General features: G+C 31.3%; 1 protein-coding gene across 1 annotated transcript in view; it reads left to right on the forward strand.

Annotated features, from left to right (window-relative positions):
- Window positions 1–20,330, forward strand: part of LOC106467814 (protein scribble homolog) — a 96,061-nt gene that overhangs the window by 53,554 nt on the left and 22,177 nt on the right. Inside the window, exons 19-30 of the mRNA XM_022396009.1 lie at window positions 759–869; window positions 1,141–1,434; window positions 3,185–3,277; window positions 4,071–4,250; window positions 4,732–5,406; window positions 7,209–7,319; window positions 7,982–8,044; window positions 10,022–10,138; window positions 15,403–15,519; window positions 15,647–15,709; window positions 15,996–16,214; window positions 16,601–16,657. Of these exons, the coding sequence (XP_022251717.1) occupies window positions 759–869; window positions 1,141–1,434; window positions 3,185–3,277; window positions 4,071–4,250; window positions 4,732–5,406; window positions 7,209–7,319; window positions 7,982–8,044; window positions 10,022–10,138; window positions 15,403–15,519; window positions 15,647–15,709; window positions 15,996–16,214; window positions 16,601–16,657 (2,100 nt within the window). The remainder of the gene's footprint in view (window positions 1–758; window positions 870–1,140; window positions 1,435–3,184; window positions 3,278–4,070; window positions 4,251–4,731; window positions 5,407–7,208; window positions 7,320–7,981; window positions 8,045–10,021; window positions 10,139–15,402; window positions 15,520–15,646; window positions 15,710–15,995; window positions 16,215–16,600; window positions 16,658–20,330) is intronic.

Genomic DNA, 20,330 nt, shown 5'->3' on the forward strand with positions numbered 1-20,330 from the left:
AAAGGTCAGTTTTATATTATTGGATACGGTAACATGAGTGCACATGCGCTGCGTCATTGTAACTTCTGTACTGTTAGCCAGGCAAGGCTGAATGGTCAATATAATAAAAATAATAAATATATATATAAATGTATAATGTTATGAGATTTAAGCTATCTAGTCGAAACATTTGTTTTCGTCTTATAATTTGTAGTTATTCTAGAATGAAAAAGGCATAATTTGTATTTATTTCCTGATTTTTTTTTAAATGTGGTCACGATATTGGTCAAATCAACAAAACCTGTACAGAGATTTGTTACTGAAAATATAAAATATTAAGTTTTTTCTTAAACATTTGATAGCTATCTGGACATTATAAAGATTTTGCATGTGAAATTTGAAAATTTTCTGATGCACAAAAGTATTTTTAATCGTAAAATGAAAATTACTTTGTATGTTGGATAGGCAACATGCGAAAAGAAAAACAAAAGGCATGAGAAAAACATTTGATATTTGGCATATGAAAGCATTGCAATGTTTACTGATAATCTGCCAAATTTCATTAACATACGCTTATTAATTTAAAAGTTATAGCACGAAAACTATAACAAGCACAAAATGGTTACGAGGTCAGTCCCAGGGACCGAGCCCATGCTCAAAGAGTTAATAGAATATTCCAAAATTAAGGTATCAACAAATATGTATCAATATTAACAAACCATTTTTATTTTGCATGCAAAGTAAATTTACATAACAAAACATAACATTCTTTTATACAGGTTAATGGTGTTTCTCTTGAAATGATAAACCATTTTGAAGCTGTCGACATACTGAAAACCATTGGTAACAACATTACATTAGAGGTCATCAGGGAATCGCTAGTTTCTCAGGTATTGCTCTGCAGAAGAAATACATTGTTATTGTTAATTATATGTGCTATAAAAATATGTATTCAACTAAACAAAGGGCATGTTTCTATTAATAAATATGTAACTTTTTTCAGTAATATATTTTTGTAATTACATATTTTAGGCTAATAAAAATAACTTCTTAACCCTTTAAATTTAAGATTCTTTTACTTTCATTGCATTTGTTCATAGATTTCTAGAAATAATTAGCATTTTTTTTAAAGTGTAGAATATTTTTTTCTAACCATTGCAGGATATATCCAGAGTGGACAAGCCTGTAGTTAAATTGCAGCCTAATGGGATTTTGACTAGAAAAACTGAGGATATCCAAACTTCAGTGGTAGAAAGTAGACCACAGCAAATGCATGTTCCTGTAGTTCTAGAAACTATGGAAACAAAACAAGAAAATGGGGCTCAAAACTGGAGCAGTAAGCCACAGAACCTAACTGTGCCTAATGCAGCAGGTGGAGACCGCAGCCTTATTCTTTCTGGCCCTCCAACACCCGAACCTCGTACACCAGAACCAGAGTTTGAAGTGAAACGAGAGGTTTTGTAGACTTGTTTTAAATGTTTAAGAATTGTTTAAAATATAAAACTGTTTTTATGTACAGTTTTTTTCTTATATATTTCTGGTGCTGTGAATATATTCTGTTTAACCCCTTTTTTGAACCTGAGGGGTGTCACCGATATCTTCTGATATTTTTTCCTTCTCACGGTGGAAATACTTAACCAAACTGCAGAAATCTTAATACAAGTTTACTAAATAGTATCTAGTTTCTGCCTTATAGAATCTGTATAATTTGGTTTAGTATTTCTATAATTTTGAGGTTGTGAAATTTCCAAAATTTCGTTGTGAAACACTGGTTTGAAAAAAAAATAATTAAAGATACCTTTCAGCTTAAAATTTCAACTTTTTTTTTCATTGTTGGTAGAAAGTTCTATTTAATATATCCAGTCAGTTTCAACATAATTGAAATTCATTAACATATTTCTTTTCATACTTTATTTTGCCGATTGCAGTAGTCGCCACTTCCAGCTATAAATCATAAAAAACACTGCAAAACTGACAAAGATTTATCGGTGACCTAGGACATCACCTTTCAAAATGGCTTCACCATTACCTTTGTCAGTCTAGGTATCTTGATTTTTGCTAACACTATTCTTCGTCGAGATCAGTTTATATCTAATAAGTATGGTTTCTTTGCAGTAAATAATAAGCTCTTTTATTTTTGTACAGTTTTCAAATACGATAAATGTAATCGTAATATTAGACAAATAATTTTCGATTTGGAAATATTTTTTGTTGCCAGGCATACTCGCAATACCTAACTAAGCTTACCCATATGTATTGTCTTAAAAAAATATTTCTTGTGGCTCTCAAATAGATGTAATTTGGAACAAAAAGAACATCAAAAGAAACTATAGAATAAATTCTCGTATCTGTGGTTTGTTCCTGTTTTCTGAGCTTCCTATTATGCTCATTTGCTCACCTGTACAAGTGCTATGTGTAGCCAATATCTAGAAAGTTACTGCTGAAACCATTTCATTTACCTAAAATTGACATAAATATGATCTGTTTTGTCCTATTGTTTTTCGCCTTTAGATCTAGCTGTTTTCAAAGCTGAGCTTCATTAGTAATTGTTCAGACCACATGCTGTGATGCCATAAAAGGCTTGCAACAAAGGACTGTAGTAAAAAATTACGAACAGAGAAGGAAAATCATGTGAAAACAAAACATAATCATTTTATTTTTAAGGGGGTTGATAATTACTTAGCAAATATAAACCTGTACTTTGGGATGGGCTGAAAGATTTTAAAATAAATTAATAGATACATTGTTTACAAGCGAGATTCCCAAGCTATTTAATCTTGGTGGAGATAATATTCTGCTAAAATCAGTAAATTAAGTCATTGAAAATTACAGTTTTGTCCTGGAATTTTGTTTTCATTAACTTGTGTGAACCATGATTACATTTAGTAAATGTTATATAATGTGAAAATATAAATTCTAAAATATATTTCATATAGCTAAATCATTTTACTTGAATTTTAAAATTTGATATACAGGTGTGCACTTGATATCTGAAAGGTACTCATTAATTGTAATAGCTAAAATCTATAGTATGTCCTTTCCATGCTTTTTCTCAAATATTGTTATTTTTTTAATTTCTTTACATTTAATCTTGTCCATAATAAAATTGTTAGGAGTTCTTTGTTTTTTCTAAATTAGTGCACCAATGTTGTTCTTGTTGGAATAACTTTTGAGTATTAACAGAAAGATGTGTCATGTTTTTCAGAGAATCTATACAACGCTGATCAGGGACCACACTGGGCTGGGTTTTAGTATAGCAGGAGGTAGAGGGGGTGAAGCTTATAAAGAAGACTGTGATGTATGTGCTTACTTTTGTTCTATTAAAATCATTATGTATCAGCATTTGATGACGTCTTGTGTTGTTGAGTAATGTGAATTTAGTCACTATGAGCTCTAATAATGTCTTTACTTTACTTAAATATATATGTTGATATTTATTTTTATGTTTAACTCAAAGTTACTCCAGTTTATTAAACCTAGTTCAGCTGTATTTAGACTGGTTTATTAATTATACAGATGAGGTATTCTGTGGTTGTTTGTCACTCAGCTTGGTTTATTTTAATAACCAGCATCACCTCTTCACACTTCTTTGAACTGGAAACAAAAAAAAGTCTTAAAAGATAAGGAATGGACTTTTAGATTGTGCTGTATGTTATTACTTAAAATTCAGAATGTTTTTTGATGTGTGTGTGTATCCTATGTATTTTCTGTTATATTTTAAAAAATAAGTTAAACAGACATAAATTGAAAACAATTTTACTTTTGCCAATTAATAGTTGTATTTTATTCGTAACTAACTGAAGTTTGTAGGCTTGAATCTTACGATAACTTTTCAGAACTGCTGTGTGTGAAGAACTGTTGCTCAGTGTTTAACAGTAAAAATTTTATAGAAAGACTAAATGATTGTGTGTTTTCAGGGTATGCATACACACTAATCATTGGTACTATGTTTTTAGTGGCTTAACCATAAATAATTTTACATGCTTTAGATGTATATTTGTGTGTATATATGTGTATTGTAAATTAGTGTCTTTTTTTTTTTCCCCTCTAATAACTGTAGGTTAGAAAGTAATTAATTATTCATTTTACAGGGTATATATATTTCAAGAATTGCTGATGGTGGAGCTGCAGGCAAAGATGGCAAACTGAAAGTTGGTGACAAAGTGCTTTCTATTAATGGGGTGGACATGGATAGTGCAAGGCATGATCAAGCAGTTGCCATGCTGACTGGGTTAGAAAGATTTGTTCGACTTGTTGTGCTCCGAGAACAGGCAAGATCTTGTATTAAAGATTTATTTTTAAAATGTTACTTTGTAATATCTACCATGAAATTAATTTCTTAAAAATAAACATAAACAGACACAGAATTATTATTACTTTCCAAATAGAACTTCCAAAGATTAATAGCCATATCAAAATAATAGTTTATAAAGAGAAGTGAAGAAATTCAGATTCATTGATACTGTTTCAGTGATGTATTAATTTTTTTAAAGATAAGCTTTATTCTATAAGAGAATTTGAGAAGACTAGTGTCACACACTTTTGAGTATTTTTTTTTTATAGAATTATATTACAATTCTTTTTGGTGTTTTTCTTTTTATAGTTTTATATCTAGTTAGTTTATCTTTTGTGTATGTATTATATTGAAAGTAGTTCTCAGACAGATGAAAAAATTTAAAAGCCAAGAATTTATATTGAAATACTTATAATTTTATTCCAAAGAAATGTTATGACACATTTTTTATTATTTAGGTTGTACTCAAGGATTCGAAGAATCCAAAAGACCCAGAAAAGACTCAGTCTAACAGCCAGAAATCTCCAAAAGTTTTTGGCAGGCCTCGTCCCTATACAGGATTTTATTCATCTAGCTCATACATGGCCAATCGTCCGTCCTACACAGGTAGTTACAAAAGGCCCGACATATCACCTGGTGGAGAGACTGATGTTAAACCAACTTACTCTATTTTTACTAAGCTGCCAGGCTTACGGAATGAGACCACGGGGACTGTTTCTTCTTCATTAGCTAGTGCTCCAACATATCTTGGTTCTCCGGTAAACACTACGTCCACCTTGACTCTACACAACAGTCATCATACTGTCAGTAGATGTTTCTCAGAACAGAGCCCTACAGCTTCAAGCAATATAACTCAGGCTTATCATAAGTCCAACTCCCAGAAATCACCTGCTGAGCTGGGTTTACCAATACATTTTTCTGATCCTGCTCACATAAATAGCACCATTAATGTTTTGTCGAAAGGTACAATCCCTACTTCGAATCCTAATCATCTTAACTTCAGTACAGCTGTTTCCCAGAATTTTGAGACACAAAAACATCTCAGAAAGGCAAATAGTTTGGATGTTGCAATTGAAACCTTACCATCTCATCAAAATAACAACCCTATATGTGTTTCAACTTCATTAGAGGAGGTTTGTAATTAACTTTTCCCTTGTATCATAATTATCTATAAAGTTGCATAAATATTACTCATTTTGTGGTTATTAATCCCATGACGATGATTCTACATGTTTTTTATGTACCTCTCATGAAAGTTCTTTACAAAAAATGAAACTTGTGGAAGAAATTGTTTGAAATTTGACATGAATTTTCCTAAAAGTATGTAGTTTCAGAAAAAACATTTTATTTTTTCTACTATTTTAATAAAAAATTCTTTATTTATTTATTGTATTTATTTGCACTTGGACTCTGAATAGCTCACTTGCAAGGTGATTTTTATTTTGAGTATTAAAATAATATTTTTTATCGTACAGTTTTCAAATTTAATTTGCATACTCTCTAGAATCTCAAAAATTAATATCAAAAGTTTTTTAAGATAACGTTTATATTTTATTTTCCATTTTCTCTACTATATCATTAACTCTAGCTATTATTATCAACATAAAGTGCAGAGTAATATTAAGAAATGGAAATATGTACTTACCTTCATAGCATTGTCTTAAAACTTCTTTGGGTCATATGCTCAATTTGAAGTCTTTATTTTTTTCATTTAGAGTTTGTTTTTAATCTTTTATTTTTCTATCCAATTCTTTGTCTTGTATTATTTATGTTGATATGTCAACTGGTCCCTGCAGAACATTGTGCAGTTATGATGAGCAGGGTTGTGTTTGTCACATTCAAAATGGTGCTTGCACACATATTTTTATAAGTATTCACAAGCGAGTCGATCACGTGTAAAAGTAAAAAATTCGTTAAACCTCTCAAATATGAATTTTAAAACACAACTAATAAATAATTAACTAAAATATAAAAGTAAAACCTAAATACAATTGAACTGTTTATCAATGTAATATGTATAAGGCAAGAAAATATAGCCAAGTGCTAGGGACACCACTATAGACAATGGACTAACCTTCTTTTCTGCTTCACATATACAGACGCATACACTGCTAATGTTTCTTGGCCTAGTTCCAACAAATAGCATGAAATCTGCTCTTTCTATTGGTTATAAATAAGCATGCCATTCATTTAGCAACAAAGCTTATGCTTTGAAAGTGGGTGTGACTTATATTTGACTCTGGAATTTTTACAACAGTTTTTGTCTGACTCTAGTTCTTGGGAATATTCACATTACTTCTAAAGAACCTCAAGGTTTTATTTTGATGTCTGAAGGAAGGCAGTCTATATTCTCACACTTGTATCTCCTATATTAGCTATAAAGTTGAGATTTTTAATCTTGATCGTGATACGTGATGAAGTTTTAATTATTGTTTTAGAGGTTTCTTTTGAAATAAAGGACTAAAAACTTGTATAAAACTTTGAATTAGAATGTACTTAATAATAATAATTTCATTAAAATACGTTTATAGTAAAGAGGTTTAATCAAATTTTGAATATAACTGTGACATCTACAGAAAGGGCTTTAAAAATGGCATTGTAATTATAGGGTTAAACTCTTAGTTTGTATTCATAACAATGTGGGTATGTGTGCGTATATAATTACACACTTAACAAATATGTTTATGTTTACAGACTTTATTTATTTAGGTAAGCAGTGGTCTGTTACTTTTTAATAATGTCTGTAGATTCATTTTGTTTACATTGCATTAGAATAAGAGTAAAAATACCTAGAGAGAGCATTATTGAGAAAATTTTAATAAATTTATTTAAATTGTCTTGAGACTTATGTATCTACAATATATAACAACTATATGTGAATAAACTAGTTATTTTCACTGTGCCTTCAACTGATTTGTATACTTTGTTAATTCAGGATGTAACACTGGTGAAAGCTGGTGGACCCCTTGGGCTAAGTATAATTGGAGGCTCAGACCATTCGTGTCATCCATTTGGTGCTGTGGAACCTGGTATTTTTATTTCTAGAGTAAGTATGTGACTATGAAAAATTATTTGTTATTTAGTTTGATGAATGTTCTAGTGGTTTTCTCAGTGTTTGAAAGATTACTCATCAGCTAGTTTCATGAATATTCTTGTGGTTTTCTAAATGTTTGAAAGATTACTCATCAGCTAGTTTCATGAATGTTCTTGTGGTTTTCTAAATGTTTGAAAGATTACATGTCAAGTATTTTGGTGAATGTTCTTGTGGCTTACTAAATGTTTGAAAGATTACTTATCAGCTAGTTTGGTGAATGTTCATGTGGTTTACTCAGTGTTTGAAAGATTACTTGCCAGCTAGTTTGATGAAGGTTCTCTTTTGTTCTGTATATAGATTCTAGCATTTTATGTACTAATTGGAACATATTATTTAAGATACTCTCTTTGGCCACAACTTGCTTGGTTTATTGTGCCTCAGATGTATTTAAACATAATAAACAGTAATCAAGAGAGTTACCAGCAGGATAATAATTGCAACATTCAGCTGGACTTAAAATTTGCGACTTCTGTTTTCATGTACACTTATAAAATCCCAAAATAGAGTTTATTTTTTTTACCAAGATTTTTAATACATGCAGTTCAAAATTCAAGCTGGCATACATGTTTAGAATTTTCAAACTTGGGATGACAAAAATTATTTTTGACTTCTAGATTGTTTCTGATGGTGCTGCTGCAAAAACAGGGAAACTTAGGATTGGTGACCGTATTTTGAAGGTAAAATTATTGTTTAGAAAAAGGTACACATACAAAGATGTGTGAATAATAAGCAAAAGCCTGGAACAATTCACTTATTACTACCTATACATGTAATGATACACGTCTTTATCTTCAGATGATTTTGCGTACCATTATTTTAATTTACTTCCTTAAAGAAAGTATTAATTGAAATGAATTCTCTATGTAATGCATTTACTCCTTTTAGTTATAGAAAAATCCATAGGAACTTTTGTTTGTTTTTTTAATGGTAATAATAATAAATCTATTATTTATATCTGGAGAAAAATGTTGATTTCTATCATTTAATTTAAACTAAAACTAGGAAAAATATGCCTGAAGTGTCTGATATTTAAAGAATTAATTACTTTAATAGTGGGATTTGCTTGTTTTAGTTACTAAATATTTTCTTATTCATGTTTTTTTTAATACTTCCCACACATATCAGGAGTCTACTAGAGGAAAAAATAATTAGCTTAGAATTATCCAGTAACAAAAATTCAAAAGATCATGTCTGTTTGAAAATATACTGGCAAATAAAATTTATCAACATGTGAGCAAGACCTTTAAAATACCATGTTTGTACTAAAATATTAAAAATGTGATATTCTTTTCATACCATTGTGGCAAATACACTATCCTACCAGAAGTAATGGGACACACCTCTGATTGCATGAATGTGATAATAAAATATGCAAATAGTTTGGCCTGTAAAGGTGATCAGCTATTCACTCAGAAGTCATTTCAAACTTATATACCAAATGATGAATACACAGAAAGAGCTAACAGAGTTTCAGAGGTGAAGGATAGTTGGATGTCATTTGGGGAAAATGTCTGTATATGTTATTGGTCAACAATGGGCAACATGCTGAAGAAATGAAAGCCCAGAGGTGACAATGAGCCTAAGAAACGACCAGGTAGACATAAAATACTGACTGACAGGAGCCGACGAGGCTTGAGAAGGCTGGTTACCTCATATTGCTGTCAGACCCTAGAGAATCAGTGTTTGGAGACGCAAGCAGCCACAGGCAAGCCTCTGTGTGTTTCCATGACACATTGAGAGCTGTACGCCATGAATTTTCATGGAAGAGTTGCATTCCACAAGCCATTGATAACAAAAACAAATGCATACCATCGATTGGCATGGAGCAAGGCACATCAAACCTGAACCGTGGATCAAAGGAAATCAGTGCTGTGAAGCGACGAGTCACGCTACACACTCTTCCAGTCTGATGGACTTGTTTGGGTATTGAAGATGTCTGGAGGACACTTATTACCTAAGTGTGTTGTCCCAACAGTGAAGTTTGGAGGTGTTGGTATCATGGTCTGGGCGTGCTTCTGTTGGTATGGACTAGGTCCACTGTTCGCAGTGCATAGATTCATGAATGCTGAGTCCAACATTGATGTTCTGAATAACTCTGTTTGTCCTACATTTTGGCAATTTTATGATACTGGCACTTACACCTTGTAACATGATAATGCTCTATGTCACAAAGCAAGGATTGTGAATTCGTGGTTTGAAGAGAATATCATTGGAACATTGCAGTGGCCAGTACAGGGCTTACCTCAACCCAATAGAACATCTTTGGGATGAACTGGAACACAGAATTATGGCAATTCCAAGATTGCTCTCTTCAGTAGTGGAGCTTATTACTGCTTTAAAGAAGGAGTGGAGCACAACACCACCAGCTTTCTACCAGAAATTAATAGACTGTCTTCCACGATGCATTGAAGCAGTCATTAAAGCCAAAGGCAGGCCAACATGCTATTTATTTCTTGGAATAAAGACACTTTATTCATAACTACCCATGTCCCATGACTATTGGTAGGATAGTCTAAAATAATGTAGTTGTTAGTTAATGTAAAACTTTTGAAACATTGCATTTTATTAAACTAATACCTATGTAATGCAAATGTGTGAATGAAATAATTGACAGTCTAAGAAGTTACCTTTATTGGTTTAAAAACTTACTGCAGGTAAATGGAAGTGACATCAGAAAAGCAACACATCAGGAAGCTGTCATGGCATTGCTATCTCCTGTAGAACACATGAAGTTGACTGTGTATCATGAACCATTACCCTTGGGATGGCAGGTAGGATGTGTGGAAAGCAGACCTCTTTAAGCTAGCTTAGCATATGAGTTAAGATTTGAAAAGTGAACTGTACTGTGTTGAAACCTGTTCATCATCCTCAAGATGTGTGTGCTTTAAGTTATAGTCTTCCTGGTGCACTGACATTTTTTTTTGAAGGATGTGAAGACAAAGATGCTGCTCTGTACAGATTTGGACATGAGAAGTAGTCACCTTTATGGTTTCACATGTGTTATCATGGTCTTGCTTTAAGAATGACATTACACTGTAATAAACTAGTACAAATGAATTAGGCCACTTGCTGAGAAAACTTTTGTAGTTTCCTAACAGAAGAGAGCTTAAAAGAACCTTTATATTTTTGAGCAAAATAACGTTCTAGTGACAAAAAGGGTGGTTTTGATTAACTGGTAAAAAAAAAAAGTCCTCAATTTTGTCATAATTTTTATTTTTCCAGTGTTCAACAGATGATTTTTTTTTTTTGGATAGATGAATTAGAATGAATCATTTTACATATTAAAGTAGCATTATTGAAAGTAAGATTATTGAAACCACACTGGACTGTCAAATCATCTCTGTTGCATCAGTCTCTGTATGTTTATAACTGTTATCACTCTCTTCGATTCATGAAGAAATTAAACCAAAGAATTACAAAAAATCTTTTTGCCAGGGTTTTGTACAAAACTGCAATGGGATTGATAATTATTACTTGTCTGTGTTTTTATATCCTTTCTTTTCTAGTTTGTTATTAGTAATTTGTAATCATTACAGCTCAATTTAATAAATGATAATTTCTCCATTTTGATGCTTGAAGTTATCTCATGTGAAACATTTCCTTTAATTAATGTACATTGTTTCAAGAGGTTGTTGTTCTTGGCAGAGTAGATAGTACTGGTATTTACTCCATACTAAGAATCTGTACATTTGTCATTAAAGTAAGAGATCTCCATGTGTTTATTTATCCTAAACATTGTTCATTGTATCTGTCTGCATATGCTGCTATTTATAAAGTCTTCGTAGATTCAGTAAAGACAACCTTTGACTTCTATGTGCTTGGGCTGTGGGTTTGATTCCTATAAAAAAAAATATATGTATATATACATACATAATTCTGAACATAAAGCTGGTAAATAATTTGTTCTATGTGCTTGAAAATGTGTTTTAAAGAGCTCTTGATTTCCTAAAGATTATACGAATTATCAAATTATTTGTTAAATGAAGCTTACCTTTTATTGGTATGATGCAGTTTTGAATGTGGAGTAAGAAAACTTGTGTTGTTTTATACAGGTTTAAAGGAGCATACAAGGTTCAAGTTTCTTAGCTAAATCTTGGGTTTTTATGTAAGAAACAAAACTTGCAGAAGGTTCACCTGAAAAGTGATATAGAAATGATGGTGTTGATTTCAAACTAAATGATAGTACTTAAGTGTTTTTAATAAAGATTTTGTTAACTCTCTACTTTAAAACTACTGAATACATTTATGTCTTATCGGGGAATGTGTGATTATGAAAGAAAACTTTAAGCAATTAAAAGAGGTAACCATATAAGCAGCCCATAAGTACTAGCAATATCTAGAGTGACAGTTCATAGCGAGTTGTAGCACAAATGACTTTAAACAACGATTCTAAGTTTGATCTGAAGCTGCATAATCTTTGTACGTTGGTTCAGTTTTTCTTTTTTGGTTGTTTAATTTTTATTTATAACATTGTTTTTTTATTTCACTGAAAGGAGTAGAGGGCTCCAACTCTGGAGAAATATTTTGCCTCCTAATATCTCCTATAGGGGAGGAAGAAAATTCCCGTTTAGTTAAACTTTTAATTTTGCATATCACTCTTGGTTTGAGGGTGACTTGAGATGAAGCACTTGATATTAAAAAAAAGTGTATGTGAAAGCATCTATACAATAAACAAGTACATTGTTGTTAATACAGGTATATCACTTTAAATAAAAATCATCCAATTAGTGAAAAAAATCAACATCAAAGATTGTGTTGCCTTAATACAAAACACTGATGAGATTTGTCTTTTAATGTTTCTATTCTCCTATACTCAAGAAATTGTTTCTCAACAAATCTCTATTTTACGTATTGATCTCTGGAGATTTATTAAAGAAGTTACTGTTGGGAATTGGTTTTTCATGCTTTTCATAATAGAGATAATTCATATTTGTTGTTAGATAAAATAATTATAGTATTCAAGATTCTGAGATTTAATTTTCAATTTGTTTTTGCACAGGTTTTTTTTTAATATCACAGGATTTATGATGAGTTGATGTTAGAACTTCATAACAAATAATTTAAATGAAAGATTATGAATGTTTTTTAACTAATTATGTGCTCATTTATGCTGGTTATTTGGTATTGCTGGCACTTAATTTTGAAAATATATGAGAAGCAAAATTTGTGAAATACATCAAAATAATGATATATTTTGGGAAACTAGTACATTGCTTAAATATTGCTATGGAAAGTGTTAATTCCTGTTATTTGTTATGCTCTTGCCAATAAGGTTTAGTCATCTTGTAACGTTGAACAAACTTCTGATCTCAGGCTTGATCTCCATCACTATAAGCCTTTCTTTGGATCACTTTGACAACAGAAATAAAACATTGAGGTTTAAAAACTTCCTTTTTTTTCTTCTTTCAGCATTTCCTTTATGGATAATGACAAATACAAGCTTAAAACATTTTTCTGAGGACTATATTACTAATTTCCTGGCAAATATTTTGGGCATATTTTAATTTAAGCCTATTGATAAAAAGAACTGACATCAATGTATTTGTCATATTTTGTTAAATACTTGAACACCAATACCTATGATGATTAGCTAGCTTGCACATTTCAACATTATTCATTGGCTAATTTCAGTATATATATATCATGTATTATAATTATAATAAGCTAGCTCCTGTATTTGACATTTTCTATTTATTAGATTCAGTAGCTATTATTATAATTAGCTATTGTAATATCATCAACATCGGTAGTTCAAAAATACTTAATTTTTCTTTCACATTATCCATTAGGTAACTTCGGTAGTAATTGTTATAACTGGTTACCCGTGAATTAGCTTTGATATCAAATATAACTTATTAGCCTCTAAATTTAATATTATGTAGTGTGAGCAAACAACTGTCTTTTAGACATTTCTAGTGTAATCCATGTGTTTAATGTATGTAGTTGTATAATTCCTGTATTTATAATAGCAAGATGAGAATTTTGCTATAACTGTACAAAAAAAAACCACGTGAATATTTATCTCTTTATGTTTGGAGAAGCCCAGATTGTCTATGGCCTTATCATACAATGGTAACATATAAATATCACTGTTGAACTAGTAATTAAGTTTAAATAACAATCAAAAGTGATGATGAAGCATTTCAGTCTCTCAGTGTAAATACTCAAGTTAACTGTATATTTGAAACAAATATTCCAGTAGATAGTGTTTTCTGAATATAAGGGTATTTTTTAAGGGTTGAAGGTTTGAGAGCTGTTAAATTTCAACATATTTTTTTTTTTTTACCTAGTTAACATAAGATTTACTAATCTCAGGACTTTTAACCAGTACTTTGAACCATCAGTGATGTTTTCAACAGCATTTATTTCCACCACACACCTCACTTGTTTGAAATATGTCACACTTGAAGTGATACATCTAGTAGAGTAGTAGAAGCTAATGAGGTGAGACATGATGGAATTTTCTGGGAAGATTTTTCTTTCAGAAACTGACCAAAACTGATTGTAAATAATGTAGAAAAACTTTGGAGAAGGTACCAGCAACCAAGTGTGTCTGTAAGCTAACTTCTTTCTCCTCTCTTCTTCTTCATGCTACTCCTCCGAGCAGCAAATGTCTATCTTCAAACCTGTGTCCATGGTTGTAAGTAAACCTCCAGCAGGGGTGCTTTTCTTGTGTTATAAATAAGGTCAGTTTTCCATCTTATGTAGTAGAGCATGTGGTTAGTGCAGACAGTGACCCAATTTTGTCCTTTTATATATATATTTCAGATTAAGGGTTTTATGATTAACTTTTAGTCTTTCAATCATGGAGATTATTCTGTATTATAATCTCATGATTTTATGACTTTTTTCTAATAAAAATTCCTTAACTCTCATTATTTTGTTTAACACTTTTCCTTGTTTGGATGAGGCTTGCAAGAATGTTTCTCTGCACCTTTATTTGTATAACCGAGAATTGGTTTTTCAAGTTTATCTTCACTCCTTCAGTGTTTGTTTGTTTTAAAATATGATGTTATAAAAATATTAATTTTTAGTTATCTGAAAGTTTTATATACAAAAAAAATTGAAATTTTATTTTATTGTGCATTTAACAAATATTTTTTTCAGTTTTCATAGTGTAGAAATTACTAATAACCAATATGAATAAGATGTAGCATTTTTCGTATGATCAGCATGAACGACTTATCAAAGTGTAACAAACTGGGTGTTTTAACTTTTAGTGTTAAATATTTGAACCTCTTTTTTTTCTTCTAAAAATTGCATGTTTTTGTGACATAACACAGTTGTAGATGTGTAATTTTGCTTGTTTTGGTGTCAATGGCATTGAAATTCCAAGTTTTTCTGGAATAATTTTTTTTTTTACCTATAGCATGCAGTTGTGTTTTTTTGTTGTAGTTATTTTGTATGATTCAGTTTTTTGTTGTTTTTTTTTATAAAATATAATAGTTTTAAGAGTGTAGGTATTATCATGTAAGTAAAAATATTGCATTTTTGAAAATATTGCTGTTTAACATACAGGAATATAATTTTATAAATAGATCAGGAAACATTTTCAGAGATATTCAGGTGAAACTAGCCAAATTTAATTTGACACTTGTAACATACAAAAAAGAACTTACATTTGTAACAAAATATAAAATGTTTGTGGATTTGAATTTATAGTAAATTTAATAATTCTTTAATCCTATTTTGTCAATGATTAACTGCTTTGTCATATTATTAGTCACTATTTAACATTCTGTAATTTAAAAATATATAATTCATTGGTTGAGGATTATTTTATTTTGTAAAAGAATCAACCCTGCATTTTCATGAATGTCTTGCATTATTGCTTGAAGTGTACTTTATATTTTTAGCCACTTAATTTAACTTTGAACTGTTACTGCTGTACCCTAAAACTTCCTATAAGTAACTTGTATTGGTAAATGTAAAATATAGAAGGGTCTTATAAAAGGTTGAAATTAAACATCATAATAATAAAAGTGTTGTGTAGTAACTTCCTATTAAAAGAAAATATGTTGATTGTATGTTTAAGGAATTGAAGATAGAAAAGAAACCTGGGGAAAAGCTGGGAATGACAATCAAAGGTGGCACTAAGGGTCATCCTGGAAACCCTTTAGATAAAGAAGATGAAGGAGTCTTTATTTCTAAGGTACTGCCATTACAAGAGAAAATCAAATCTCCTTATCATAATCGAACTTGAGCAATGTGATGTCACACAACCATATTATGAGCTCACTTACCAGTTGTACTAGTGAATACTTTTTTGTTTTCAACAGATTAACTCCACTGGAGCTGTGTATAGAGATGGAAGGTTAAAACCAGGAACAAGGATAATTGAGGTTTGTATTTTAATTTGAAACTACCATTCATGAAGGAAAAAATGCAGTTGCCAAATTCAGAGTTTTCATGTAGATATGATTATTCTTTCTTTTGGTACAGGTAAAACTGAAGAAAAGTGTTATCATGGTTAGAAAGATACTTTTGTTATTTAAGCTGTTTAAACTCTTTTTCCTGTGTAGTGTAGTAACTTAACATGCATTTATAACTTTCACTTAAGTAATTTTGGTATTTTTTAATGCTAGATAGTTATGGAGACAATTTCTTTTCTCTTTGTGATGAACACAGGTGAATGGTATCTCATTACTCGGAGCTTCTCATCAGGAGGCTGTGAATGTTTTGAGAAATGCTGGAGATACAATTCAACTATTAATTTGTGATGGATATGATCCTGCAGCTGTTGCAAATACCATCCAACATGATGACAACAAACCAGGAAACAGAATATCAGTCATGTCTGTATCTTCTATTGATCGAGATGATGAGGACTTGCTCATTCTCAAACAGGTTGGTTTTTTTTATCCTACTACATATAGAAAAAAAATTTATCTTGCCAAAATTACTCCCTTTGCAGTTTTTTTTCATTTACACAAAGTACATTTGCATTGTTGCCCAAATGTTTAATATAACTTTCAACTTTTTTTTGTTATGAAAGCATTTAACTTTTGAATACACTTATTTTAACAGTACTTTTAACTGTGAGAAAAACATCTTGAAATTTAAAAACCAGATGCTCTTCTCAGCTACAGGAAATAAAATGTGTAAATATTGTGATGACAGTTTAAGAGTGTTAATAGAGACATTGCACATAATTCTAGTAATTCTTATGTGTTAACTACATTTGTTTACTTGTTTGGTTTATATGATGTTTAAATGTTTCTTTTGTGCCTTAGGAGCAAGATACGTTGAGGGAAGCTGCTGAATGGGAGAAGGAAGATAAAGAAAAAGCTGTAAGTTTATCTTTTTGATTAGTTAATTAACAAATTGAGATCACATCAGGTAGATTTTATGTAAAGCAAAGAACATGCAAAGTATTGTGGTATAACAATTAAATTGCCAGTTGCTTTTAGTAAATAATAATTAAATGTATATGGCAAAGTTTATTGGTATAAAATTATACTGGATAGTTTAACATAAAGTTAGCTTTTCTTATAGTGTGATGATTTTTTAGACTTTGTAGCCTGAATGCTTATAATGCTGTGCCAGGTTTGATGTTTGCTGTGTTATTTGTAAACAAGTGTTAAGTTTTTTTTTGTTATTTAATTCAAATATTTTTTTTCTTTACCTCTTCCATTACCACAATATCAGACAGATGGAAATAGCTGATGGTACTTGTGGGTCTCTCATGATTAAGTAATACATGTGATATTTAAAAGAAGTTATTCAAATTAATATAATAATTAATTTCTAAGATTCTGGACCAAGATGTACTTATATTAGTAATAGTGATGTTTGCAATCATTGATGATACTAAAAATTGGGCATTTTATGGCCTCAACTGAGTGTTTGGTTAATGTTTTGATGACTGATTATTAATCAAACTTTCAAAATGGATGTACACGAAAATGACAAATTAAGACATTTCGAAATCACTCAGGATATAGGGTTTTTATTATTTTGTATCAACATGTTTACTTGTTATCTCGGATACATTGTACGGGTGTGTGTTAAAGTTATATTTGAGAACATAAAACAGTTGAATAAGTATTGTGAGGAAGGGAATTTTGTTTATAGTTGTTGTTTTTATTATTCCTTACTAATGGGGCTTCCTTAATTTCTATTTTGGAGATGTTGTAACCAGTGTCTTTTTTGTTTATGTGGAAAAATATGAGAAGGTAGATGATTGTGTTTATTTGTGTGGGTATTGAATTCTCTCTCTTTTACCTACGTAACTTGTTGTACAGTTGTGACATTTGTGTAAATAAACATTACTTATATAGTTGTCTTGGAATCTATTTGTTAGAAAGCTGCCTAGTTTCATGCCAGTTGTAAAATTTTATATTTACATTAATATTATGTTTTTACATCGACAAAACCATACGCCAGGAGTGTAGGTAAGGAGCAGATATTGATGTATTTACTTTAATAAGCTGAAATATTCTGGGACACAAAATTGATCTTGTTTGTTAGTGTTAGTCATTGTGTTTTTGATGATAGTTTTAGGAAATTTGTTGGTGTGAAAAAGAGAGAATTTCAGATGTTGGATTTCTTAATTCTGATTGTCTTAGGAACTACAAAGGCTTATAGCATTAGAAATTATTAAAGTTTTTAAAATTTCTTTTATTTATTTATTATATGTGGGTTGAGCTGAATACCAAGGTATATAAAGGTCAGTGTGAGTGGGCAAATGGTAAATACTCATGTAGAAGCCTTGATGTGATAGATCTACACTATCCTACCTAAAGTCATAGGACACACTTCTAATTCCAAGAAAATGGGTGATGATGATGAAATATGCAAATAGTTTGGCCTATAAAGGTGATCAGCTATTCACTCAGAAGTCATTTCTAACTTGTACACCAAACGATGAATACATGGAAAGAGCTAACAGAATTTCAGAGGGGAAGGATAGTTTGATGTCAATTGGGGAAAATCTCTTTATGTGCCACTGTGCAACAGTTAAACATTCCCAAATCGACAATTGGCAATGTACTGAAGAAATGGATGTCCACAGATGACTGACTGACAGGAGCCGACGTGCTTTGAGAAGGCTGGTTACCTCATCTCACCGTCAGACCCTAGAGAATCTGTGTTTGGAGATGCGAGCATGCCACAGGCAATCCTATAAATGTTTCCCCAACATGTCAAGAGCTGGATGCCATGAATTTTCATGGAAGAGCTGCAGCCCACAAGCTGTTGATAATAAAAACAACTGTACACCGTCAGTTGTCATGGGGCAGGACATGCCGAACCTAGACTGTGGATCAATGGAAATCGGTCCTGTGGAGAGGCGACTCACTCTACACACTCTTCCAGGCTGACGGATATGTTTGGGTATGGAGGATACCTGGAGAATGCTTATTATCTGAATGTGTTGTCACAACAGTAAAGTTTGGAGGTGGTGGTGGTATCATGGTCTAGGGGTGCTTCTCATGGTATGGACTAAGTCCACTGGTTGCAATGCATGGATCCATGAATGCCGAGTCCTACATTGATGTTATAAGAAACTCTGTTTGTCCTACATTTTATGGTACCGGCCCTTACACCATCCAACTTGGTAATGCTCCATGTCAAAAGCAAGGATTGTGAATGCATAGTTTGAAGAGAATAACATTGAAACATTGCAGTGGCCAGCACAGAGCCCCGACCTCAACCCGATAGAACATCTTTGGGATGAACTGTAATGCAGAATCAGCAAGGCCAAGATGGCACTCTTCAGTAATAGAACTTACTAATGCTTTAAAGGAGGAGTGGAGCACAATACCATCAGCTTTTTACTAGAAATTACTAGACAGTCTTCCATGATGCATTGAAGCAGTCATTAAAGTATTAAAACCAAAGGAGGGCCAACATGCTATTAATTTCTTGGAATAAATACATGTTTTATTCATAACTATTCATGTCCCATGACTTTTTTGGTAGGATAGTGTATGTTAAGAAATGATAGTTTGTTGTTTCTTGTTCTGTGGTAAACTTTCTAGAAGGATGTTGTTTGCTTGGCAATTCGTGGGTCTAAAAAACCTGCATTAAGTTGTCAGCTATAAGTCAACAAGTTATAATTATTAATCTATTATAACAAATAAAATGTAACATTCTTTTGTTGCTCATATTAATTATGAAGGGTGTTGTGGTCACATTTTGCCACCATATGTATGAGTTTCTGCAATTGGCTAATGAGTGGGCGTGTTGATACAGAATCGAGAACAGAGAAATCTAGGTTGTATTATCCTAGTGATAAATGCTAATGCCAATGTTGGTGAAAGCCTAACTAATAAAATGCCCTTGGTTAAGAAAACATTCAGTAATACAAAGCAAAATCATTAATTAGAAAGAACTGTTGAATACTTATTTTCCTACCAATGATTGGTTAACCTGTTACCTACTGTGGCCATTTTGTCTTATCATGAAGGCAAAATCACATTTGTGACTTGAAAAAATTATAAAGAACTTATATTTTATTGAATTTCATATTTTATTTTTGTAAATAGTAGCATAACATTCAATTATTTGTACAAAATTGTGGTATTTAATGAAGTTTAAAGAGAAATTTAATAAAAAAAATCCCAAAATACGTTTGAGACTAAATAAGTGACCTCTAAGAAGAAAATTTTTTTCAAAATTTAAAAAAAAATTTTCCTTGCACTTCAACACTTGTCCTACCATCTATGATTGGTATCTAATCCTTTTTCTAGTCTGTTTTCTTTATAAAACAGGATCTGGGCATGTTAAACCTCAGTTGTAAAACTTTAAGTCAATCCTAGTCAAAGATGTCAATTTCAGTACTATGTTATTCCAATTGCTGTATTTCACGCTTGACAAATCATAGGATGATAAGCAAAGCACGTAACGAAATGTTATTCTCTGGATTTTACAATATGAATGTGGGTGGTACTTATTATAGTAACTGCCATTTTATGTAGAGGTTGTATTTAGTGTTAGTATAACACTAGTATAAGTGTATTT

This window comes from Limulus polyphemus, unplaced genomic scaffold (genome assembly GCF_000517525.1).
Source record: "Limulus polyphemus unplaced genomic scaffold, Limulus_polyphemus-2.1.2 Scaffold2751, whole genome shotgun sequence".
NCBI lineage: Eukaryota > Metazoa > Arthropoda > Merostomata > Xiphosura > Limulidae > Limulus > Limulus polyphemus.